Source organism: Heterodontus francisci, chromosome 5, assembly GCF_036365525.1.
Source record: "Heterodontus francisci isolate sHetFra1 chromosome 5, sHetFra1.hap1, whole genome shotgun sequence".
In the NCBI taxonomy this organism is placed as follows: Eukaryota; Metazoa; Chordata; class Chondrichthyes; order Heterodontiformes; family Heterodontidae; genus Heterodontus; species Heterodontus francisci.
In genome coordinates, this window is record NC_090375.1 from 34,974,201 (window position 1) to 35,002,079 (window position 27,879).

A 27,879-nucleotide genomic window follows, 5' to 3' on the forward strand; every position below is an offset into this window, starting at 1 on the left:
AAAATAGATGCAATCCAACCTTGCATTTTTCCCTTGTGCCTTACCTGGTCTATATTTGCTCTGCCTTCCAGGAAGACTTACTTTCTGTTCTATATTACTCCCTACTGTACCTCCACTCTGTATCCCATCCCCCTGCCAAATTAGTTTATATTCCCCCCAACAGAACTAGCAAATCTCCCAGAAAGGATGCTTGACCCATTCCGGTTCAGGTGCAACCCGTCCAACTTGTGCAGGTCCCACCTTTGTCAGAAGCAGACCCAGTGCATCTCCTCAGCCACATATTCATCGGCTCTATCCTCCTATTTCTAAACTCACTAGCACGTGGCACCGGGAATAATCCAGAGATTACAACTTTAGAGGTCCTGCTTTTTAATCTGCTACCTAGGGTACCCTTACTATAGGGCTTGTTTTATGTTCTTTGTAACCAGCACACCCTAAAAATTTTGGGCAGTCATTTTTTTAATGTGTGTTGATGATTCAGCAGTGTCCCACTGTAAGCATGGGAAAATTGCATGGTTGCCTCAATTAATGGTCATTTTCATGGAGGGAGGCAAATTTCCCAGCATCGCACGGGCCCCTCTTTGTGTCAGGAGCCCAGCAATGCAGCGGAGGCAGCTTCACAGCGGGAGGCCTGAGCTGCAAAATATTTGAGACCTTTTATTAACTTGCCAGCAGTAATTCTCAAAGCTCATGTATCCCCAACCAGAAGGCATGCCATTGCAGCTACTTCATGGAGACTGCTGTCTCCATGAGGCTTTACCTGCTGCAACAGCAGCCACACTCCTCCTACTGAAGGTGCCTCCATGGGGCCGCTGTTGCTCCTGTTTCTGGCCCCTCAGCAGTGCCCACACTGCGAAGACAGCCGGCGGCCATATCTACGGGCCGCACTGATTGAACCTCTCGACTCTGGAATCCGGCCACCGGCCCTAATTGGACTGGTGTCCCAGAGGTGGCTTCTTAATTGGCCGCCTCTAAGAAGACTGAATCCGATGTCCCACCATGGCCATTTCCGGGTTCCCGATCAGGAATTGACCCTGCCGTCGTGATTGTGACTCACCCAGGAAAATTACGGTCTCAGTAACCATTTTAGCAGCAGTCACTGGGCACCATCCTGGCTGAAATAAGCTGGGATTGTAAATGCAACATCTCTGCCAACTTGGTGACACCGCATTCAATCACTGACCTGGTTGGCTGAGGGTAAACATGAGGGCAATGGTACAAAGATTGTCAGCAACCTGGGAAAACGTTACCAGCAATCCCTTTTTTGATTAATATCTTTATAAATGATCTAGAGATGGGAGTCATAAGCACAGTTAAATTTGCAGATGATACCAAGCTAATGACATCCAAAGCTTAACAGGATAAGCTACATGAGAATTTGAGTATCAAGGCCAACAAGCTGACTGCTGAGTGAGTTTGGATTGATCATAAAAAACATCATAGGGCCAGTGTACTTCGACACAGCTATTAATGATGGAGACTGTTTATCACCTACCTTATCTTGTATGAATCGAGCATCTTTGTTTGAGGACTTCAGCAGCATCTGAACTATGTTGAGAGCACCGCTGGGTCGACTAGCTGCAAAGTGTAGAGGCAACTGATCCTTGTGCTGAAAAGCATGGAAAGGTGCAGTGAGATAGGTGCATCCTGAGGAAGCCATTGATACAGCAACATTTTTCCCACTTACTTCCCCATTTCTCACTCCTGCTCATCACCTGCAAAACAGATCAGCCCGCAATGTCTGTATTCCTACTCTTCATATAAAAGCAGGAAAACCTATGAAAGTAGAATGGTTGTTTAAACAATCTTTCTTGGCTTATTTAAGCAAGATACTGCGGATGCTGGAAAGCTGAAATAAAAACAAGCAATGCTGGAAATACTCAGCAGGTCTGGCGGCATCTGTGGAGAGAGAAGCAGAGTTAACGTTTCAGGTCAGTGACTCTTCTTCAGAACAAGCAAATATTAGAAATGTAAAAGGTTATAAGCAAGTAAAGAGGGGGTGGGACAAGAGATAACAAAGAAGAAGGTGTAAATAGGACAAGGTCACAGAATAGCTGACCAGAAGATCGTGCAGCAGAGGCAAACAATATGTTAATGGTGTGTTGAAAGACAAAGCACTAGTACAGAAAGGGTGCTAACGGACTGAAAATTGAACAGCCGCAAGTACAAACATGAAAAAAGTGGGTAAGCAAACTGAACAAACTAAGATGAAATAAAATAAAACAAACACAAAAAATATATTAAAAAAGGAAAAAGAAAAAAAATAACTAAAAGTAAAAGTAAAATGGGGGGCCCGTCATTCTCTGAAATGATTGAACTCAATGTTCAGTCTGGCAGGCTATAGTGTGACTAATCGGTAAATGAGATGCTGTTCCTCGAGCTTGCGTTAATGTTCACTGGAACACTGCAGCAATCCCAGGACAGAGATGTGAGCATGAGAGCAGGGGGGAGTGTTGAAATGGCCAGCAACCGGAAGCTCGGGGTCCTGCTTGCGGACTGAGCGGAGGTGTTCCGCAAAGTGGTCACCCAGTCTGCGTTTGGTCTCCCCAATGTAGACGAGACCACATTGTGAGCTGCGAATACAGCATACTACATTGAAAGAAGTACAAGTAAATCTCTGCTTCACCTGAAAGGAGTGTTTGGGGCCTGGGATAGTGAGGGGAGAGGAGGTAAATAGGCTTATTTCTTGGTTTAGTTGCTGGATTTCGATAAATCATTGTTTTCTCCTTAATAAATCATTGTTAACGAATTGACATTTCTGGCAGGAGAGAGGTGGGCCTAGAAGTTGGGCCCTGTGGTGCATACTTTTTCAGTTGCTATAGAACTTGCTAAGGCCCCAAAATGGCAGCCAGAACTGTGCCTCCCGCCATCTAGTTAGAGGAGGTAGCACTCGCATCAGGAGCGCATACACACAGCATTTAAAGTCAAAAATAATTTATGTAGTTGAGGGCCCTGCATTTTGTTTTTGGCCTTCTCAGCACTTCACTTGCCACATGTTGACTTTGCTCAGCACAAATTGACACTAACTAGCTTGTAGGTCCTCTCCTGCAGTGCTATTTAAAGGGACTATGCTGTACATACAGATTAGTTGCTAGTTTACTACTTCTTGGTATACTTTGACTTTCAGGAATTTCTAACTGAGTTGTAGCACATTTAAAAGTTCACTTTGTCTGCACAGGGAGATATTCTGCTGCTCTTGTACTGTTGTTGCTCATTGGCTCACAACGTACTTGGTGGCAGATGCGGCTGGTCTGGTCAGGCTGCCTTTGGGAATAGAGCACAATTGGAAACAACACGGAGCAGGTGAAGCTGCCAGAAGAGGTGGAGCAGAGCTCTCAACTAGAGCATATATCCATATTCTCCCAGCTCAACTTAACCAAGGAGCAATGTCTGAGTCGCCTGAGCTATGCCATCTGCTCCAGTCTCAACTACAGCCTCAATCCAGGGCATGCTGTGGCTGTCAAAGTCACCATCAACCTCAGCTTTTATGCAATGGACTCCATCCAGGCTGCAATAGGTGACATTAGCAACATATCCCAGTTCACAGTACACCAACATATCAGGAAGGTCACAAAGGGAGAACTAGGAACAAAGATTGGTCAAGAAAACAGTAAATAAGCACTAGCAGGCAAGAAGGCAGAGATAGCTCAGGTACAAGCCAAGCATATTTGCATAAGAAGATACAACATCCGAGGCCAGAGGGCCTTGGATTACAAAGAAAATAGAAGTTAAGGTAAAACAGATAAGACAGGTTTATGACACATGTCAGATACAGAATGCAGTTGAAAACAAGGCAGAATACAGAGAATGCAAGGGTAACTGGAAAAGGATATAAGCGTAAAGAGAGAGCATGAGAAAAGAGTAAAAGGAAACTCAAAAATCTTTTATAAACACATAAAAAGTAAAAATATAGTTAAAGTATTATTGGAGCAAGTTAGGGGCAAAAACAGAATCTTCCATAGGCAGAGGGTATGATTGGGGTACTGATTGAGTATTTTGCATCAGTCTTCACAAAAGAAGAGGATAAAGTTAATGTTGCAGTAGAGGAGGAAGAAGTAGAGATATTGGACAGGATAAAAATAGATAGAAAAGAGGTGTTAACTAGCTTGGCATCATAGAATCATAGAAGGTTTAAGGCACAGAAGGAGGCCACTTGGCCCATCATGCCTGTGCTGGCTGAAAAATGATCCACCTATTCTAATCCCACCTTCCAGCATTTGGTCCATAGTCCTACAGATTACGGCACTTGAGGTGCATATCCGGACTCCTTTTGAATGAGTTGAGGGTTTCTGCCTCAACTAACCTTTCAGGTAGTGAGTTCACCCTATGGGTGAAAATGTTTTTCCTCATCTCCCCTCTAATTCTTCTACCAATCACTTTAAATCTATGCCCCCTCATCACTGACCTCTCTGCTAAGGTGAATAGACCCTTCACCTCCACTCTATCCAGGCCCCTCAAGATTTTGTACATTTCAATCAGATCTCCCCTCAGTCTTCCCTGTTCCAGGGAGAATAACCCCAGCCTATACAATCTTTCCTCATAGCAGCATTTTTCCAATCCTGGAACATCCTCGTAAATCTCCTCTGTACATCTCTAGTGCAATTACACCCTTTCTGTAATGAGGTGACCAGAATTGCACATAGTATTCAAGTTGTGGCTTAACCAATGAGTTATACAGTTCCAGCATAACCTCCCTGCTCTTATATTCTATACCTTGGCTAATATGCCTTCTTAACCACTTTTCGACCTGTCCTGCTACCTTCAGGGATCTGTGGATATTCACTCCAAGGTCCCTCACTTCCTCCACACTTCTCAGTATTTTCCCATAAATCATGTATTCCTTTGCCTTGTTTGACCTCCCCAAATGCACCACCTCACCCTTCTCAAGGTTGAATTCCATTTTCCAGACCATCAATATCTTCCTGCAGCCTACAGGTATCCTCCTCGCTATCTACCACATGGCCAATCTCTGTGACATCTGCAAACTTTTCGATCATGTCCCCAACATTTACGTCCAAATTGTTAATATATACCACAAAAAGCAGGGGACCCAGTACTGAGCTCTGCGGAATGCCACTGGAAACAGCCCTCCAGTCGCAAAAACATCCATCAACAATTACCCTTTGTTTCCTGCCACTGAGCCAATTTTGTATGCACCTTGCTGCATTTTCCTGGATCCCATGGGATTTTATTTTTTTAACCAGTCTGCCATGTGGGACTTTGTCAAAAGCGTTGCTAAAATCAATGTAGACCACATCAACTGCACTACTCTCATCTATCTTCCTTGTTACTTTTTCAAAAAATTCAATCAAGTTGGTCAAACAAGATCTTCCCTTAACAATCACTCAAAGTTATGCATCTTAGGTTGCATCCTAGGTGGCTGAGGAAAGCTAGGATGGAGACAGTCGAAACTCTGACCACAATATTGCAATCCTCCTTGGACATGGAAATGGTGCCAGGGGACTGGAAGATTTCACATGTTACACTTCTATTCAAAAAAGGAAGAGGGATAAACCCGACAACTACAGGCCAGTTAGTGGTGGAAAAACTATTAGAGACTATTGTCAAGGACAAAATTAATTCTCACTTGGAGAAGCATGAGTTAAAGAGGACAGTCAGCATGCATTTGTTAAAGGCAAATCGTGTCTTACTAACCTGGCTGAGTTCTTTGATGAGGTAACAGAGAGGGCTATGAGGTAGTGAAGTAGATGCTGTATATATGGACTTTCAAAAAGCATTTGATAAACTATTACATAATGAGCTTATTCGGAAAACAGATGGGAGTTCCAGATTTTTGACTCAGTGACAGTGAAGGAAGAGCAATGTAGTTCCAAGTCAGGATGGTGTGTGGCTTGGAGGGGAAATAGCCAGGTGGGGGTGTTCCTATGTGTCTGCTGCCCTTGTTCTTCTAGGTGGTAGAGGTTGTGGGTTTGGAAGGTGCTGTCAAAGGAACCTTGATGAGTTGCTGCAGTGCACCTTGTAGATGGTACACACTGCTGCCACTGTGCGCTGGTGGTGGAGGGAGTGAATATTTAAGGAGGGCGATGGAAGTGGAATTCAAAAGGAATTTGGATGGGCACCTTAGGGAAATAAACTTGCAGGGCTATAGGGATAGAGCTGGGGAATGAGACTGGCTGGATTGCTCAACAGAGAGCCAGCATGGGCTTGATGGGCTGAATGGCCTCCTTCTGTGCCATAATGACTCTACAACTCTATCACTTAAATAGAGATATTCAAAATTGTGAGGGGTTTTGATGGAGCAAGTAGGGAAAAATTGTTTCCTCTAGCAAGCAGGTCTTTAACCAGAGGTCACAGATTTAAATTAATTGGCAAAAGAACTGGAGAAGAACAAGGGGAAGCTTTTCCACGCAGAGGGTTGTTAACATCTGGAATGCATTACCTTAAAAAGTAGTCGAAGTAGAATCCACTGGAACTTTGAAAGACAATTAAACTTGTACATGAGTAGGATTACTTTGCAGGGTTATGGGGACAAAGCTAGGGTGTGAGGCGAAATTGGACGGCTCTTTCAAAGAGCTGGCATATACACAACAGATGGAATGGCCTCCTTCGTTGCTGTAAGATTCTATGATTTACCACCACCTTGGTAGCACCAAGTATAGGAGGAAGAGGAAGAGCAAGAGGAACACAAGGATTAAAAGGAGAAGCAGAGGAAGCGACCAATAGGATCCCTATCTGTCCAAACTCTCAGAGACTAGCTCATCAAGGAGACACTCATTGAATGCAGTGTCACAGAGGAAAGCAATGCTCTTCCCAGCCTCAGGAGGGAGAGGTCCACCCAGCCGGGGACCCATGAGAAGAACCTGGGTCCAGTGTAGAAAAAAGGTTCCATGCCCACTTCCGTTCTGGGTAAGGTGAGTGGCCAGCGGCACCGGGTGCTTTGGCCATCAACTCTCTAAGCACCAGAATGGACGTGAGCTGATCTCACAGAATGTCCATAGTTTTCCCTCACATTGTCAGAGTAAGTGAACAGTCACAACACTGAGACACAGCCACTCTCACATATGGGGGTGACATTCAGAGGGGACATCACTGAGGGGAACATCAGCTCCCATATATGTCATGCTGGAAGAGATGAGGGAGGGCAGGCAACTCATGAATCATCCTACAGAGAAGAGAGCCCATAAAATGCGGGAGATGGCCAGAGCAGAACGTAGAGTAGCCCATCGCCACACTTTGACAGTAGTGGAGCAGGCGGCCCTGGAGATCGCCAGGGGTGCCCCTGAGGCATTTGGTGAGAGATGGTGAGATGGGAGGCCATGACCAGCAGGGTCATTGGATAGCTCTTTCTTGAGGTGAAGGGCATGGAGGAGAGACCTGTCCAATGTGTGTTATGGATCTAAGACCAGTGTCATTTGAGGAGATGGTTGTGCTGGGGCACTTGTTGAGTAGGACGAGTCCTCATTTCCATTTTCTTGTGTTTCCCACAGGGCCAGTTGCAGAGTGGAACCAAAGTGGACCCGCAAATCATTGCCACCATCCTCGGGGTGGGGGGAAGACCGCGGAACCTGCACCATCACATCATACCTCGGCTCCTTCCACCAGCGCAGGCACACTCACCTCGGTTGGGCCACTGATCAGCCTAGAAAGGGGAACAGTGGGTGAACTTCACAGCACGCATGAGCAGGAGGAGGATGGTGAGGCAGAATCAGCTGGAGGCAGTCCCCCTTGGAAGACAAAGGGCAGAAATAGCGTTGTTTCGCTCAGCGAAGATGCTGGACCTCAGGTGTCACTGACGAGGAGAGCCAGAGGCAGAGAAGTTCCTGTCTGTCAAAGTTCCCTGAGGAAGTGAAGAGCCACAGGCAGGCAGTGGAGGAGTCCATGCAGTGCATGTGCTCCATCATGACTCAAGGATTTGATCGCATGAGTTCCTCCACTGAGAGATTGGACAAACTCTTGGAGAGCCATGTGCAGCATCATTCTGAGTGGGTGCAGGAGCAGCACGCTGATATGACAGAAATAGTGAGACTTTCTGTAGCATTCACCACTCAGTGTTGCTGATGGTGCAAAGGTGCACTGAGTGGATGCCAGCTGCGTCCCAGTTGGTCGCCATATCCACCATCCATGGGCATCAGGAAGGGCTGGGATACGGCAGACGAAGGGGCCACCCCTCAGGGGGCACCAGCATCACTCACCCTTTGGCCCCTCATCCCTCCAACTCAGGAGCCATCTGTGTGCCAGGGCCCTGTGACAGAGGCAGCACATGCCATGACTCAGTTGTGGCAGATTATGGCAATGACCCCATGGGCACCCAAGATGAGGACAGAAGACACGGGCATCTCAGCCAGAGGCAGAGAGTAGGTAGCAGAATGTAGGGAGCAGGCTGCCTCCACCTCATCCTCTGCCACAGGGAGAGCACCCTTTAGAATTGATCGGGAGAGGAAGAGGCCACACTGTTGAATTAACTTTTAGGTCACCTGGGTGCTATTGTCTACATCTGCCTGTTATTTCATTTGCCTCACAATATACATTCTTTATGTCACCACTGCCTGATGGTGTGATGAGATGCCACCTAGGTCAACAGTTGATCCCTGGAAAGTCCCGATTGCATAGAAATTCAGGACGATGATGACCTTGACGGCTGCAGGTAAGGGACTGCCATGGGAGCCATGAGCCTTCAGATTATTGTGGATCAGAGCACACAGGTCTGAGACCATCTTACTGGATAGGCACAGCCTCCTGTCATTTGTAGGTAGCTGACTCTTGGGCAGCCGACCCGATATCTTGGGTAGCACCTTCTTCCCCTTTCAGCCCCCCCTCTGTGCTCCTCTGGCCTCCTGCTGTCCAGGAGGTTTCATCTGCTGTAGCTCATCCTGGCTGCTCTGTCCAATGTTAGAGTAGCCTCTTCCCATCTGAAATCCCTCGGCTGAGCTTTGTGCATTCACCAGGTCTTCCCCTGCCAACCCCAGGTGCCTTAGTGATGCCTCACGTACCTCTTTGGATTCCTACCATTCGCCACTGAGAAAAGCAAGTCTTGCAGCTCCAGCAATGGACACTCTGTGACACGTTTGAAGCAGCTGAGCTTTATTTTGTGCCTCTGCATCATGTTAATCAACCCTTCCCATAGCTCTTATGGCCCCGCAGTGTTCAGGACGTGTACACCCTGCTGAGTTCCAGACATGGCGTTTCCCCATTCCTTTCCTTTGAAAGTTGTAAATTGCTGCTGACATGCCTGTTAATGAGCTCCACAAACAGTTCAACAGGCAATTAACTGGAGGCGTTTTATGGGGTTGCCATTCCCTCCCTCCCGGCATCCCTTTAAAAATGGATTTGTGATCCGGAGGTGGCAGAACCTAATGCCGACCTCTAAGAACGCAATCTTCAAATCAGGCGCACACTCACTCTTGGCCCCCGCAAGCTTTGAAAATCCAGCACCTTGTCTCTGAAACCAAAGTGCTTAAATTCAAAAGTACCGAATTTAAAATATTAAATTCTTTTTATATTATTGCAAATAAAGGCTGTTAAAAAGGCTTACATAATACTTGGCTCTATAAATAGAGCAGAGAGTACAAAAGCAAGGAAGTTATGCTGAACCTTTATAAATCACTGATTAGGCCTCAGCTGGATTTTGCATCCAATTCTGGGCACCACGCAAGGATGTTAAGGCCTCGGAAAGTGTGCAGAGTTTTAAGAGTGTGGGACCAGAGATGAGGGATTTCAATTATGTGGCGACGATGAGAGAAACTGGGACTGTTCTCCTTAGAGCTGAGAAGGTTAAGGTTAGATTTAATTGAGTTGTTCAAAATCATGCTGGGTGTTGATATCGAGTAAATAAGAGGAAACTGTTTCCATTGGCAGAAGGATCAGATTGACAACCTGAAGTGAAATGAGGATTTTTTTCTCCCCCAGGATCTGGAATGCTCTGTGTGAAAGCTTTTAGTCACCTGTCCTAATATCTCCTTATGTGGCTTGGTGCCAAATTCTATTTGATAATTCTCCAGTGAAGTGTCTTCGGACATTTCAAAGGCACTATATAAAGGCTGGCTGTTGTAGTGGAAGCAGATTCAATAGTAAATTTCAAAAGGGAATTGGATAAATACTTGAGGGGGGAGAAATTATAGGGCTGTGGGGCAAGAACAAAGGAGTGGAACTAATTGGAAGACTCTTTCAAAGAGCAGGCACAAGTAAGATGGGCCAAATGGCTTGCGGGGGCCAAGAGTGAGTGTGCGCCTGATTTGAAGATTTCGTTCTTAGAGGTCGGCATTATACTATACTATTTGACTCGGGAACAACAACTTTATTCCTTTTTGTGCAGAATACCTGTGCAGTGAAATATTTGTCATTGTACTTCAACAACATGGTTAGAATTAGGTCCCAGAGATGAAATGCCAGGATCTAACACACTTCTGTTTGGTCTTTGCCATTTATGTCAGATGATGTTGCATAGTGATCTATGATGTATATTATCTTTTACCTAGAGCAATAAGCCCAGAACCTTTTTTTTAGAGATACAGCACTGAAACAGGCCCTTCGAGTCTGTGCTGACAAACAACCACCCATTTATAATAATCCTACACTAACCCCATATTCTCTACCACATCCCCACCATTCTGCTACCACCTACCTACACTGGGGGCAATTTACAATGGCCAATTTACCTATCAACCTGCAAGTCTTTGGCTGTGGGAGGAAACCGGAGCACCCGGCAGAAACCCACGCAGACACAGGGAGAACTTGCAAACTCCGCACAGGCAGTCCCCAGAACTGAACCTGGGTCGCTGGAGCTGTGAGGCTGCGGTGCTAACCACTGCGCCACTGCACCGCCCTTGAAGTAACTATGTTTGAGCCATAATGTAATGAGCTCCTCAACCAAGAATAGAAATGTTTATGAAATAGAGAGTGAAGGGCAGTTAGACAGTTGACTGTCCTTTCACCTCTGGGACCTAATGTGAAACCAATCCGGAATGATGGGAGTCTGATCTTGGCTGGTTGTCAGAGTCTTTTGTGAAATGCACAGCTTCAACCCATTTCTTCGTGGGAGTGAGCCCATAATACAAAACTGCTCCTAATTTGGCACCAAATTCATGATGTCATTCAAAGGCAATAATGGTGCTTTGTGTATTAAATAGAAATAGGCAGGGTGAGGGTCAGGGTAACTAGAGAGAGGTTTACTCAGCAGCTGCTTGAGCTTATACCTGATCTTGGGAATATTGGTACCACTTGGTGCTAGAGTTAAAATTCCTTACTTTACTAAACATAAAATTTTATCCTATTAACAAAAGAAAGAAAAAAGGGAGATAGGACGGATCCTAGCTGCACACAATACCTTATAAGGCAGTGATGCGTCATCGACATCATAATCGGTGCTAAGCACACCTTGTTGTCAATCCCTTACAAGGCAGTGAAGCTCACAAAAATCTATCACATCATAATAGATGCCTCATATAATATAAGCTGTGAAAGATATTAAAACATCAAAAAAGACAAAACACTGCGATACTAGAAGCAAAAGAAAGGTGAGAGACACAATAATGCCGTGCGTTAAGCCAAAACAAAAACAAGCTTGTTATTTACGAAGGCGGCACTTACGACGGCTGCATATATGCAAAAGGGACAGGTCTAAAACTTATCGAAGAAGACGCCACATTAGAAGATTGCCAAAGAGAAGAAGAAAATGTTAAAAGTTGACTGTCAGACTTCGCCAAGCGACAAGAAGCTTTCTTATTGAATTTTGCGAAGAAAATTTCACTGTTTGTGATGAGATCCTTTCTGAAAACAATTCTCTTGCTGCTTCATATACTGCAGCCATTTGAATAAACTTCAAATAAACATTGTGTACCTTGTTTTCAGGCAAGTGCATTAATGATCATTAATCAGTGTTTTATGATGTAACTATTGATAATTGTCTTTCTTGCAAATTTCTTACCTTTCAATGTCTCTTTCATTCAATACTGAGGGCCGAATTTTTGTTTGGAAGCCACATGTCCCGATGTCAGGACTGGAAGGCGTGTAGCTTCCATCGGGGACATGAGTGACTAGCTGCTCATGATCAAATGACAATTGGCCAATTAAGGCGAATGAGGTCCAGGGGCCATCCATTACAGTGGATGGTGGCAGGGGTGGGTACGCTGGCATCAGCTGGTGCCTCAGCAGGTGCTGCTGCCATATTTAAAGGGCTGCCAGACCTGCATTCAATATTTCCTTGCAAAGTGTAAGGTTTTCTTTAGGGGAGAAAGGCTGCAGGATGATGGTAGAAGGATGGGTGGCCCCACACTTTTGTGATGCCTCCCTCCAGGTTCTGTTACAGGCTGTCAGGGAAAGGTGGGGTATACTCTTCCCTAGGGACAGGAGGAGGAGAGCTGTGCACCTGACAAAACAAGCCTGGCTGATAGTGGAGGAGGTCAGCAGCCATGGGGGTCATAGCAAGGACCTGGATCCAGTGCTGCAAGCGGCTCAATTATCTAATTTGGGCAGTAAAAGTGCGCACCTCTTAAAGCCTTCAGCTCTTGGGTGTTGCATTTGTCAGAGGTGGAGGGTGCATGTGTTGGGCATAGTGCGTGCCTACCCAGACGTGGGCAAAGGGTCAGGGCGTACATGACAAAGCATCCTGAGGCATGGCAAAATTGTGCTGAAAGGTGGTCGTTTGTCATGGGAGACCCTCACAAGATCCCTGGAAAGGGCCGCCTTCTGTGTGTCCTCATCATTAACTGCTGGACTAGCACCAGCATATGTCTTGGATTGTCCCCGCTGGGAAACCAACAACATTCATCTTTGTGTCTGTAGCAAATTATAGCACACAATCGCAAAGACTGGGCTAAGACTGGCAGTAGACTGCCAAATTGTCATACCCTGATCCCGATGGAGGAATTGGCCATGGAACTGGCATGGCCGCAGGACAGACGGTGCATTGTGGACAGAGAGATAGGGGCACTTTCCCAAGTTTCCCTAGTTCTCGACTCACCAGCCAGGGGACACAGTCTCAGAATAAGGAGCTGGCCACTTTAGACTTTATATCCCAGAGGGCTGTGGAAACTCAATCGTTGATCATGTTTAAGACAGAAATCAATAGATATCTGGGGCTGAATCATGGCGGGCAGCCCGCACGGCCACACGTCGTGGAGCTGCCGCAATCGTCTGTGCAGCAGCTCACTTAAATAGCCGGGGGCTGGCTATCCCCCCTCCCCCACCCTCCCCCAATCACAGGGAGAGGCCGGCTGTCTGTGCACAGGTGCTGACGCCATTTTTAAAGGGCTGTCGGCCCTACCAGGCAATTTAAATATTTAAAGAACATAAAGATATTTTTTCTGCCGCTGTCCCACCCACCCCATAACCATTAAATTAATTATTTTCCCTCTCCTCCGAAGGCACGGGCCGAAGATTGCAGCAGGACATGAGGCGGCGGCGCAAGTATCATTTATTCATTCATTGTAATTTAGTTAAATATTCAAATGGGAGTCCCATCACCGAGCAGCGGGAGGGTGGGGGGGCTGGCACGAGGTCTCGCCGCCGCTGGTAGTATCGGGCAGGGCCCTCCTAGTGTCGGGGCTTTCTCCCGGAGGAGAACAAAATCCAGCCCCTGGATACTAATGACAACAAGAGATGTGGGGATAGCACAGGAAAGTGGCATTGAGTTAGATGAGCAGCCATGATCGAATAGAATGGCGCAGCAGGCTCGACAGGTTGAATGGCCTCCTCCTGCTGTTACATTCCTATGTTCCAATGTAGTGGTGTTTGCTATATCAGGAGGGAATGTCATAGAATCATAGAATGTTTACATCATAGAAAGAGGTCTGTGCTGGCTCTCTGCAAGAGCAACTTATCTAGTTGCACTCCCCTACCTTTTCCCCATAGCCCTGAAATCTTATTCTCTTCAGATAACTCTTCAGACAGGTTTAAGGCAATATCAGAAGAGTTTCTTGTTTACTATGCTTCAAGCTCACTGTAGTGCTTTTGTAAGTAGTCTTGCTTTCCGTTGGGGCCCAGTATTCTTCTCAAACCTTGTTTTCTCTCTTGGGGTTCATGTGTCTTCAATGGATTAAAGGCTTTCCCTGCAGTTGCTGGGCTTCTCCTTTCACCCTTTTTTGATCAAGGGTGCAACATTTGCAATTCTCCAGTCCTCTGGCACCTGAATCTAGATTGGAATATTATGGCCAGTACCTCCGCAATTTCTACCTTTACTTCCCTAAGTATTCGGTCCTGGTGACTAGAATCATAGAATCATAGAATGGTTACAACACCGAAGGAGGCCATTCGCCCAATCATGTCTGTGTCAGCTCTCTGCAAGGGCAACTCATCTAGTCCTACTCCACCACCTTTTCCCTGTAGCCCTGCAATTTATTCTTTTCAGATAATCATCCAATTCTCTTCTGAAGGTCTCAATTGAATCTGACTCCATCACATTCGCAGGCATTGCCTCCGCCAATGGGAACAGTTTCTCCTCATCTATTATGTCCAGACCCTCTTGATTTTTTGAGTTCTCTTCTTAATCTTCTGTTCAAAGAGAACAGACCTGAGGTTCCTCATCCCTGGAATCATTCTCATGAATCTTCTCTGTACCCTCTCTAATACCGTAATATCAACTTTATGTACAGCCAGCCTATCTAATACCCTCTCTAGCTTAATCACATCTTTCCTGTAGTGCGGCGACCAGAACTGCACACAGTACTCCAAATGCGGCCCAACCAACGTTATGTACAACTGTAACATGACATCCCAACTCTTGTACTCAATGCCTCGGCCGATGAAGGCAAGCATGCCATACACCTTCTTCACCACCCTGTCTACCTGTATTCCAACTTTCAGGGAACTATGTTCTTGTACCCCAAGGTGTCTCTGCTCAACAACACTCCCCAGAGAGCTGCCATTCACTGTGTATGTCCTGGCCTGGTTTAACTTCCCAAAATGCATCACTTCACACTTATCTGCATTAAATTCTATTTGCTACCCCCTTGCCCACAGTGCCCTGCCCTCGTCAATCCTCTTGGTCACCTCCTCGAAAAAACTCAATCAAATTCGTGAGACATGATTTCCCTTGCACAAAGCCATGCTGACTATCTCTAATCAGACCATATCTTTCCAGATGCATGTAAATCCTGTCTCTCAGAATCCCTTCCAATAACTTTTCCAACACTGATGTAAGGCTCACCGGCCTGTAGTTCCCTGGCTTATCCCTGCTGCCCTTCTTAAATAAAGGCACAACATTAGCTATCCTCCAGTCTTCCGGTACCTCACCCGTGGCTAACGATGATACAACTCGAATGCGCCCGAGCTGTGACAGGCCCGTGCTGAGCCCCTAGACTCACGAAAAATATTGCAGCTGCAGAGCAAAGTCATGTGTACCCAAGCGTGGAGAATGGAGGAGTCCATCCAGGCCTTGAGCGCTGTCTCTGACCGGTGCACGTGTAGCATCCTCCATTGAGAGATTGGCAACTCCCATGGAGAGCCACATGCAACAAAGCACTCTGTGTCTGCAGGATATTCATGCACACCTGCATACCTTCATTGTGATCACGACCTCAAGGCGGCCGTGGCAAGGCGAGAGGGGTATCAGGTTCTCCATCCTCTCAGATCATCAGGGGCAGCTGGGGGCTCCTCTCAGGGTGCTTGTGGTGTGGGCATTCCTCTGCCCCTGCTACCAGTGACACCAGATCCTCCTTCATACTGTTTCTGGGCAAGAGGCCCTCAACAGGTCGGGGCCATCTAGGGTAGTGGTAAGTCATGCATTAGCCTAAAATAGTCATAGTCTTAGATTAGATTAGAGATACAGCACTGAAACAGGCCCTTCGGCCCACCGAGTCTGTGCCGACCATCAACCACCCATTTATACTAATCCTACACTAATTCCATATTCCTACCAAACATCCCCACCTGTCCCTATATTTCCCTACCACCTACCTATACTAGTGACAATTTACAATGGCCAATTTACCTACCAACCTGCAAATCTTTTGGCTTGTGGGAGGAAACCGGAGCACCCGGAGAAAACCCACGCAGACACAGGGAGAACTTGCAAACTCCACACAGGCAGTACCCAGAATCGAACCTGGGTCCCTGGAGCTGTGAGGCTGCAGTGCTAATCACTGCGCCACTGTGCCGCCTGAGTCGAGTCCTCAATATCAACTCCTGCTGAAACCTCCGGCGGATTGCCACCTACTGCCCGCCGCCACCCCCTTCAGCTGATGAATCAGTAATCCTCCATGTTGAACACTACTTGGAGGAAGCAAGTCTGGATGACGCCAGATTTTAATGTCCATCATCACTACTAGCAGCACTACTGACTGAGCTGGCTGAATTCTAAAGGACAAACGGGAAAAATATACTTGATCTCGTCCTGACCAATCCATGACTGTATTGGTAGGAGTAACCACTGCACATTTCTAGTGGAGACAAAGTCCAGTCTTCACATTAAGGATAACCCTCCATCGTATTGTGTGGCACCACCACCGTGGTGGTGAAAACTAGGCATCCATGAGGCACTGTGGGGCATCAGCAGCAGCAGAATTGTACTCAACCACAATCTGTAACCTCATCCCTCACTCTACTATCACCATCAAGCTGGGGGACCAACCCTGGTTCAGTGAAGAGTGCGGGAGGGCATGCCAGGAGCAGCAACAGGCACACCTGAAACTGAGCTGTCACCCTGGTGAAGCTACAACCAAGACTACTTGCAAGCCAAACAGCGTAAGCAGCATGTGATTGACAGAGTTAATCGATCCCATAACCAACGGCAGTACATCAGTGCAATATACAAGGCTGAAGCATTGTGCCAGAAGTGCTGAGTTGATGATCCATCTCGGCCTCCTCTTGAAGTCCCCAGCATCATAGATGCCAGTCTACAGCCAATTCGATTCATTCCACGTGATCAAGAAACAACTGAAAGCACTGGATACTGCTATGCTCCAGAACTTGTGGCTCCCCTAGCTAAGCTGCTCCAGTACAGTTACAACACTGGCATCTAATTGGCAATGTGGAAAATTGCCCATGTATGCCCTGTACACGAAAAGGACAAGTCCAACCCGGCCAATTACCGTCCCATCAGTCTACGCTCAGTCATCAGTAAAGTGATGGAAGGTGTCATCGACAGTGCCATCAAGCAGCACTTGCTAAGCAATAACCTGCTCAGTGATGCTCAGTTTGGATTCCGCCAGGGCCACTCATCTTGAGTAGACAAATGGCTTGCTCTTTGGTCGCTTACATTGTCCCATGGTAGGTGTTGTACCAGTCCTCTGCCTCTGAACGAGGGTACCTCACAGGCATCAATCATACAATGGTTATTACACAGAAGGAGGCCATTCAGCACATTGAGTCCATGCTGGCTCTCTGCCAGAGCAACTCAGCTCATTTAAAAAAAAAATTCATTTGTGGGATGTGGGCGTAGCTGGCTAGCCCTTGGACTGAGTGGCTTGATCAGCCATTTCAGATGGCATTTTTAAGAGTCAGCCACATTGCTGTAGGTCTGGTGTCACATGTAGGCCAGACCAGGTACGGATGGCAGATTTCCTTACCTAAAGGACATTAGTGAACCAGATGGATTTTTACAACAATTAGACCATTACCATTAGACTAGATTTTAATTCCAGGTTTATTAATCGAATTCAAATTTCACCATCTGCCGCATTAACATAGGCTCTGGATTACTAGTCCAGTGACATTAGCACTATGCCACCGACTCCCACTGCCCTTCCCTATCCCTCTAACCTTGCAATTTTTTTCTCTCTGCAGGTGCTTATCCAATTCTGTTTTGAAAGCCATAGTTGAATTTGCACTCCAGGTCCTAACCACTCACTGTGTAGAAACATTTTTCCTCATGTCACCGTTGCTTCTTTTGCCAATCACTTTAAATTAGTAACCTCAGGTTCTTGACCCTTCCGCCAAAGGGAACAATTCCGTATGCGTTATTAATCAATTTGTGAACCTGCCCTGCCACCTTCAACAATTTGTGCACGTATACCCAAGGTCCTTCATCGTACATTGCCTCTCCTTCTTTTGCATGGAGGAGGCAGCTGGTTTGCCCTGTGCACCCTTCTCCACTGTCTGGAGGTCAATGCTGGGACTTGCCTGTTGCACCCTCCTCCCCAACCCTCCACCGGTATGGCTCCTGTGCAGTGCTGGCACCTTTGTCATCCCAGTCTGCAGATGATGTCCTCCCTTCTCCACCCTGCCTGGCAGTTGATGCTGCTTCTCCCAATGGTCTCCCTCAGCCAGGAAAGGCTCTGAAGCCCCATGATTCCCAAGCACTGTTAATAAAATTTAAAAATAAAAATACAATCAGTGTCAATAGGTCTCTTAAATGCCTCTCTCCGCCCTCCAGGTTTGCCATCATTGCCTCCGTCCCTACGTCCGCTCCTGTCCCTGAGGGCTACATAAAATTCTGCCCTGAGTCATACAAACTGGTCCATCACATTTAGCTCCCGAGGCGGCAGATCTCAAATGGAACATCAAAATCAGTAGCTCATGAACCAAGAAAGGGGAAGAAGAGTCCAGGCCCCTGCTTGCTCCTCCTGATTGCTATCCAGTGGCCTTCTCTGGCAAATGTAGCAGAGCCTGTGAAAATGGTCTCAGCCATACACAGACCCCATCAACATGCAGAGTTCACATTTCTAACTGGAATGAAAGCAGCTACTCTTCTTCCAACTGCAGCAGTCCTGCATCCATTGCATGCAGCCGAGGCTATTCATTTGGAGTGAAATCGTGCAATATGTTACATTCCTGTCCATTGTTTTGCCCCCTACGAAAAATTGTGTCAAGTGGAAAGGAGTAACACAGGGGTATCCAACCTTTTTCACGTGGGGACTACATTATAATTTTTATCTTATCTATGGGGCCAGTGAGCCTCCCTCTCTTTCTCTGCCCCCCCCCCCCTCTCTCTCAGTCCTCCCTCTCTCTCTATATCTCTCTCCCTCTGTCTCTCTGTCTCATCACTATGTTAGACACTGATTTGGTGAGAATCCGGAATACTGTGCGTTGCTACAAAAAGTATTCCGGATAGATGTCCATCTGTCAGGAGTGATTTTTACCACTCTCCATCTATCTCTCTCTCTCCCCTTGCTTGCTGTACCTGCATGTTAGCTTTCAGTGACTCATGAACAAGGACACCAAGTCTCTTTGAAATTCAACACTTCCCAGCCTCTCACCATTTACGAAATACACTGTATTTGTTTTTCTTACCAAAGTGGATAACCTCACATTTCTCCACGTTGTAATCCATCTGCCAAATTTTTGCCTGATACTTAGCTTCTCCCAATCCCCATGAAGCATCTTTGCATCCTCCTCACAACTCACACTTCCACCTAGTTTTGTGTCATCTGCAAACTTGTAAATATTACATTTAATCCCCACATCCAAATCATTGATATAGATTGTGAATAGCTGGGGCCTGATTCTTACAGTACCCCACTAGTGACAGCCTGCCCTTATTTAAAGGGACCCCATCAGGGGTTAGAATTCATCCATTCTCCAAGTGTCAGCACACAGGCAGGAACTTTAGTGTTGGAGTGCCAACGTGGGAAGGTCGCTCTTGGTTCTCAGATGTATCACTGGAGGTAATGCTGTAGACAATAAGAGCCTGCAGAGATGTGGTATTCCTGGTGGATGGGAGGAAGAGGCCAGCATTTGTGAGCAAACAGGCAGGACTGGAAGTCACAGAGGAGGGGAGCAGCAGAAGTGTGGTCCTGCGATCCTCGGTGCAGTGCAGAAAGAGGTTCAATGACCTCATCAGGGCAGGAAAGGCGAGTGGCACGCCCCCTTTAGGTGGCAACCCCCTCACTCTGACATCCGCGGGCTTCTTGTGCACAGCACTCCTCAGACCAACACAGCTTGCAGCTCTGACCATTCCTCTTTCTCGAGGCATCTCCACACATCCCCATCTGAACAGCCACCACTGACACTCACCCGCATCCCTTGCAGTCATCCTCCACAAATATTGTCATTCCATCCGCTGCACACAATCTGTATCTCACACTCATAGCTCTCTTTGCAGAATAAAAGAGTGCACAACTCCAGAAAGGGACAGAGAACAGGGGGTGATTGCTGCAGAGGAGGATGCATTGGAGATCACCCAAGTTGGCAAGTGCTGGTCCTTTGCAGATGGACAAATGGGGTTATTCCAGATAGCTGGTGACAGAATTAGATGTTATACTTCCACATTACAGCGAACAATCAGATGTTGAAGTGCTGTCACCTGTCACTGAAATATGATCATCAGTAAAATGCTGACTGTGAACTCTTTCCCATGTCAGTTCTAATTCATGTTCATCTTCCACAGGTCCTCCAAGCGTGACATAGGAGCTGGTACAGGGCGAGGCTGAGGAGTCCTCAGAGGAGGACTCTGAGGAAGCACTGTCACCTAACGCATGCACACCCTCCACCAGCTCAGATATACACACACCTCGGTGGAGTTTTCAAGGCAGGTAGCTACATTGTCACGTGGTGAGTCACACATCACAGGTGTGCAGGGGCAGGTGCTGGAGACAAGGACAGCAGTGGAGAGTCCCAATCGGAATGCTCCAAGCTCTACTCAGCTGGATGCAGTTGCTGAGCCTTGGGGCTCAACAACCAAAACGACTATTTTGGAGCAGCAGCAGGAAATGTGTGAGGATTGGTCAGCATTTCCGGAGGCACTCCCTCTCATTGGAGAGAGATTGGAGAAGTCCATCTCCACTCGGAGTACCTGAGGCCTTTCAGCTGATGTTCACCTCCAAGGAGAGGGTGGCCACCTGCATGGAGAATCAGATGCAGCAGGCAACTGAGTACACACTGGCCCCCACCAATGGCCTGCACACTGTCTTCCAGTCTAATTAGAATGGAGGAAAGCCTCACCTTGACCGTTCAGCACCTCAGTGAAGTGAGGGTGAAGCTAGGTGAGTGGCTGCAGGCACCCTGGCCACATCAGGCTCTTCCACATCCTGCTCAAAGGATGCCTTCGCCATACCATTAACCATTTGCGCAATTCCAGCAATTTATGGTGCAAAAGCTATGTAGTGTCAGATGTGGTTCAATTGGCAACTCTCTTGCTTCGGAGCCAAAGTGTAGTTTCAGATCCCATTCCAGGATTTGAGCACTGCCGGATGAGAGGTTAAACTGAGGCCCCTGTCTACCTTCTCAGATGGATGTAAAAGATATGCTATTTTGAAAAACAAAGTGACTCCTGACGCTGCAGAGCATGCGCAGAGTGATTGCGGACGTCATCAGTGTGTGCGAACCTTTGCCAGCTTGAATGCGCGCATGACGTTATAGACATCATATGATCAGACATCATGTGATATGTCCTTCAAGAAATACCTCCAACCAGATAAGGCAACTCTATGACACATAAACTTGATTGTTCTCAACAATCCATTGCTGAGAAATATTTATAGGAAGCGAAATATGCTTTTGTGAGTTTTTAACTCCATTGTCTACACCTGGAGGATCATGGCCTAAATGATAAACTACAGCAGCTACACACAGCAATACCTTATAAGGCAGTGATAGTCGCTCGCATCATAATCAACAATGAGCACCTGATGTTTAATGTCAAATATGGACCTTACAAGGCAGTGGAAAACTGCAAAATCACAACGACATCATAATAGGCCACACATGTGAAAAACTATAAAACTGGAGATTTGAACCGGTTAAAGAGAGTCAGTAGTTAAACTCCGAACCATGAAGAGGTGTGGGCGCAGGCGCAGGCGCAGGCGCAGAAATGCGTGCAAGCGGAAGAAGCGGCCGTGCAAGCAAAGATCGAGTACTATTGTCAGAGCTCATCTTGTTCATCGTAGAAGAGCAACAAGACGTTGTACTCCTTAAGAAACTACAATAGACCAAAGAAGAAATAGAACCATGTTTGAGCTAACAAGTGCTGATGAGAATGTGCACAAGGCCGACTTGTACTTGGAAGGAATATTATTTGAATGCAACTTCGCTACTTCACACCCATGTTTCACTGATTCAAATTGAATAAAACGCCTACAAGTACTTGAGATTTGAAAGAACTAAAATGTTGTGTATGCTTCAAGTTTTGTTATGTATTTTATTTTTCCACTTGACTGCAGCTAAATGCTGGGGCCACAAAGACCACACTGGTCTTCTCTAATAAGGGTTTTCAACAGTCCCCTAACTGGCACCTGACAATTCAGTACTCACTCAGTACTGCATTAGAGTGGCAGCCAATTCATTGTGGGACTTGAACCTTGAACTTTGTGATGAGAGGCAAAAGTGCTACCACTTATTTGCCTCATAATTGCTTTCACCTTGCAAAGCTAAATTGTGATAATAGGACTGGGTCTAAAGGTTGTCATCTCTCCATACAGACTGAACACATATCTCGGCTGACACTTTAGTAGTGCAGTCCTGAAGGAATGCTGCACTGCTCCTTACTCAAGCCGCTAGTCATAAAGACTGATTCACTTTTCCACAACTAGGTTAATCTATCCATTGTCATTGTCATTGTTTCATGCACACTGGTCCAATTAGTCCCATCTCCCTGCTCGTCCATTCATAACATCACTGACTGCCTACATTTAAATGATAACGTATCTTTCTCTTTCAGGTGCTGATCAGCCAATTATGCATTTCTAGCACTTTCTATACTTAGAATTCAGCATGTATGGTCATGGAAATACAATGGCTATTTCACCTCCCAAAATAGGTGGGAATAAATACAATTTGCTTTGATGTGCCACCTAGTGCTCGGAACCTGCAACTGCATAACAGAATGAAAAGCAGTTTTCTTATCAGAAACTGTCACAGTAAAATAATTGTTGCCATTTGTGGGTGTGGGTGTGTGTGTGTGTGTGTGTGTGAGAGAGAGAGGGAGGGAGGCTTCAGTCCCACTGCCTGCTCAGATGGATGTATAAGATCCCATGGCACTTTTTCAAAGAGCCAATATTTATCAGTCATAAAGTGATACAGCACAGAAACAGGCCCTTCGGCCCATTGCGTCCGTGCCAGCCATCAAGCACCTATCTATTCTAATCCCATTTACCCGCACTTGGCACGTAGCCTTGTATGCTATGGCATTTCAAGTGCTCATCTAAATACTTCTTAAATGTTGTGAGGGTTCCTGCCTCTACCACCTCTTAAGGCAGTGCGTTCCAGATTCCAACCACCCTCTGGGTGAAAACTTTTCCTCAAATTCCCTCGAAACCACCTGCCCCTTACCTTAAATCTATGCCCCCTGGTTATTGACTCCTTCGCTAAGGTAAAAAGTTTCTTCCTATCTACCCTATCTATGCCTCTCATAATTTTGTATACCTCAATCAGGTCCCCCTCAGCCTTCTCTGCTCTAAGGAAAACAACCCTAGCCTTTTCAGTCTCTCTTCATAGCTGAAATGCTCCAGCCCAGGCAACATCCTGGTGAATCTACTCTGCACCCTCTCCAGTGCAATCACATCCTTCCTATAGTGTGGTACCAGAACTGTACACAGTACTCCAGTTGTGGCCTAACTAGTGTTTTATACAGTTCCATCATAACCTCCGTGCTCTTATATTCTATGCCTCAGCTAATAAAGGCAAGTATCCCATATGCCTTCCTAACCACCTTATCTACCTGTGCTGCTGCCTTCAGTGATCTATGGACAAGCACTGCAAGGTCCCTCTGACCCTCTGTACTTCCTAGGGTCCTACCATCCATTGTATATTCCCTTGCCTTGTTAGTCCTCCCAAAATGCATCACCTCATACTTCTCAGGATTAAATTCCATTTCCCACTGCACCGTCCATCTTACCAGCCCATCTATATCATCCTGTAATCTAAGGCTTTCCTCCTCACTATTTACAACACCACTGATTTTCGTGTCCTCTGCGAACTTACTGATCATACCTCCTATATTCAGGACTAAAATGTTCACTACAAACAGCACGGGTCCCAGCACCAATCCCTGCAGTACACCACTGGTCACAGGCTTCCAATTGCAAAAACAACCCTCGACCATCACCCTCTGCCTCCTGCCACTAAGACAATTTTGGATCCAATTTGCCAAATTGCCCTGGATCCTTCAATCAACACAAAACGAATTATCTGGTCATTATCACACTGCTGTTTGCGGGAGTTTGCTGTGTGCACACTGGCTACTGCATTTCCTACATTACACAGTGACTTGACATTTAAAAAAGTTCTCCATTGGCTGTAAAGTGTTTTGAGACACCTGGTGGTTGTAAAAGGTGTATACAAATACAAGTCTTTTTAAAAATTAAACCACAGCATCACCCACAGGCACAACAGGTACTGCAGGTACTAATCATGAGTTCTGAATGAACTGCATGCCTCATGTATCAAATTCTGCAAAGTAAATTGGAAGAATATTTGTTACTTTATAGGGGATTCTTGATCATTTCCACTTTGATCTTGCATGGCATTGCTCATGGAAAAGAAAAAATATATTTGCTGTATATGCTGAATAATATATATTACATATATATATATATATATAATACGCTTTAACAATATTTTCCAAGATGGCTCCAGGGCTATAAGTTCCCTAGGAAGCTCCCTTGCTATTCAACTCTATCCATGGCCATCTGCTCCCATTCTTAGTGTTTTCTCCCCCAATCTACCCTCTTAAACTGTTTAAACTCCCCTGGCTCTTTAATCAGTTCATTTTAGCCTAACTACAAGCTAACAGCTAGTTTAATGTTACCTGGGCCCACTGCCCTCCCCCAGCCATACCTGCTCTTTGTTTTCCCCATTGAGCACTCAATGAAATTGAACGTAATCCGGACGAAATTGCAAAGTACAGCTGGTGATACTTTCATCTTCGATCCTGCTGTCTTCACCGTCCAGAGTGTCCGCGACCACGGCGTGCGGTAATTCCATTGCAGAGAAGAAGGAGCAGCGGGACCCGAGGGCAATAAGACTATCACAGAGGGGAAGCCTTGCGAAAAGGTGCCCCGAACACGCAAAAAGCCACGAACGGCTCCTCGACCACAACTTCAAAGCGGGAGATGGCTCGGAGAGTATCTGCAGCGCACTTTCGGCAATGCTGGTACCGGCGCCCAAGGATGTCGCTCACCTCCCGAAGGACGCGAAGGAGATTTCCAGGCGTCGATGGTGGGAACTGAGGAAATGGCTTATTACCTTCACCCCCTCTCCCCCCACCTTCCCTCCCTTCCACCCCCCCCTCCCCTTCCCAGCTCCACTCTCTCAGCTCACCCCCAACCCGCACCCCCCTCCCCCACCCCCTCCCTCCTCGCAACCCTTTCCCAGCTCCCCCATCGCACCATCTTCCCCCTGCACCCCTTTCTCCTGCACCCCCCTACTCCCTTACAGCCCCCTTCCCAGCTCCCCCTCGCACCCCATTCCCTCCACCCCTCCCCCTCGCACCCCCTCCTCCCACCGGCATCCTCCTACCCCTGTGTAGGGGCCCTAACAACCCCACTGCCTTGTGGGCGTCTCGGGAGAGACCAAGGCTAAGAGAGTAAACCCTAACAGAAAATCCGGAGCGGAACCCCGTAGGCGGTCATGTGTCACCTTTGGCATGTTTCTGGCAGTTCCTGCAGCCATACCGGTGCCAAACGTCATGCTCTGCACTCCTTTGGACCCCACCAGAAAGGCCGAGAGGGGGGTTTTGACGACTGGGCAACTCTCAACCTCCATACATTCGCCCAGGCATGCGCCATGGAGAGGTCACTCCATAGTCGCCTCACAGCGACTGAAATAACACGGAAGGCAGCAGTTACAGGTTATAAGTCCAGCTCAATTGGCGTAGAGATTGGGCGCCATGGGTTGCCTTTGTCGGTGGGAGAGGTCATCGCACCTCACTGGATAGCTACTGCCCACCTCAAACCTGGCAGCCCCCGGTTAATAAGGTTCTGTCCCACCACAGTCCACCTGCTTCAATGGGTGCTTGGAGCTCAGGGTCATTGCCCGAAAAGTGGACTGTAACACCGCACCAAACAACATGAAAAAAGGAAAGAAGGTACCAGCCCTTCGCTTTGCAAGCTGGAACGTCAGAATTATGTGTCCTGGCCTGTCGGAAGACCTTACACAAATCAACGATTCTCGGAAGACTGCCATCATTAACAACGAGCTCAGCAGACTCAATGTAGACATTGCAGCACTTCAGGAGACACGCCTCCCTGCGAGTGGATCTCTAACAGAGCAAGACTACACCTTCTTTTGGCAGGGTAGGGATCCTGAAGAACCAAGACAGCATGGAGTGGGCTTCGCCATCAGAAACCTCTTGCTCAGCATGATAGAGCCTCCCTCAAATGGCTCGGAACGCATACTGTCCATCCGACTGCTCACCGCCTCTGGTCCAGTACACCTACTCAGCATCTATGCTCCAACACTTTGCTCCCCACCTGAAGCTAAAGACCAGTTCTACGAGGAACTCCATAATATCATTAGTAGCATCCCCAACACCGAACACCTGTTCCTGCTGGGGGACTTTAACGCCAGGATTGGGGCCGACCATGACTCATGGCTCTCCTGCCTTGGGCGCTATGGCGTTGGAAGGATGAATGAGAATGGACAGAGACTGCTTGAGTTGTGTACCTATCATAACCTCTGCATTACCAACTTGTTCTTTCACACTAAACCCTGTCACCAGGTTTCATGGAGGCACTCAAGATCGCCTCGTTGACACCAGCTAGACCTCATCGTCACAAGGTGAGCCTCCTTAAACAGTGTTCAAATCACACGCAGCTTCCACAGTGCGGACTGCGACACCGACCACCCCCTGGTGTGCAGCAAGGTTAGACTCAGACCAAAGAAGTTGCATCACTCCAAGCAGAAGGGCAGCCCGCGCATCAACACGAGCAGAAATTAATTCACTTGTAAAAGCCCTTCAAAACACTCCCACAGGGGATGCTGAGACCAAATGGACCCACATCAGAGACGCAATCTATGAGTCAGCTTTGACCACCTACGGCAAACCTGCGAAGAGAAATGCAGACTAGTTTCAATCTCATATTGAAGAGCTGGAACCTGCCATAGCCGCTAAGCGCATTGCACTGTTGAACGACAAGAAAGCCTCCAGCGAGTTAATATCCGTAGCACTTAAAGCAGCCAGAAGCACTGCACAAAGAACAGCCAGGCGCTGCGCAAATGACTACTGGCAACACCTATGCAGTCATATTCAGCTGGCCTCAGACACCGGAAACATCAGAGGAATGTATGATGGCATTAAGAGAGCTTTTGGGCCAACCATCAAGAAGATCGCCCCCCTCAAATCTAAATCAGGGGACATAGTCACTGACCAACGCAAGCAAATGGACCGCTGGGTTGAGCACTACCTAGAACTGTACTCCAGGGAAAATGGTGTCACTGAGACTGCCCTCAATGCAGCCCAGCCTCTACCAGTCATGCATGAGCTGGACATACAGCCAACAAAATCGGAACTCAGTGATGCCATTGATTCTCTAGCCAGCGGAAAAGCCCCTGGGAAGGACAGCATTACCCCTGAAATAATCAAGTGCCAAGCCTGCTATACTCTCAGCACTACATGAACTGTTTTGCCTGTGCTGGGATGAGGGAGCAGTACCTCAGGACATGCGCGATGCCAATATCATCACCCGCTATAAAAACAAAGGTGACCACGGTGACTGCAACAACTACTGTGGAATCTCCCTGCTCAGCATAGTGGGGAAAGTCTTTGCTCGAGTCGCTTTAAACAGGCTCCAGAAGCTGGCCGAGCGCGTCTACCCTGAGGCACAGTGTGACTTTCGTGCAGAGAGATCGACCATTGACATGCTGTTCTCCCTTCGTCAAAACCAGGAGAAATGCCGCGAACAACAGATGCCCCTCTACATTGCTTTCATTGATCTCACCAAAGCCTTTGACCTCGTCAGCAGATGTGGTCTCTTCAGACTACTAGAAAAGATTGGATGTCCACCAAAGCTACTAAGTATCATCACCTCATTCCATGACAACATGAAATGCACAATTCAGCATAGCGGCACCTCATCAGACCCCTTTCCTATCCTGAGTGGCGTGAAACAG

General features: G+C 47.0%; 1 protein-coding gene across 6 annotated transcripts in view; it reads right to left on the reverse strand.

The window, feature by feature from the left end:
- Window positions 1-27,879, reverse strand: part of trpn1 (transient receptor potential cation channel, subfamily N, member 1) — a 375,819-nt gene that overhangs the window by 196,777 nt on the left and 151,163 nt on the right. For all 6 annotated transcript variants that reach the window (XM_068031339.1, XM_068031338.1, XM_068031337.1 and 3 more), the window contains one exon: window positions 1,496-1,609. In XM_068031339.1, the coding sequence (XP_067887440.1) occupies window positions 1,496-1,609 (114 nt within the window). The remainder of the gene's footprint in view (window positions 1-1,495; window positions 1,610-27,879) is intronic.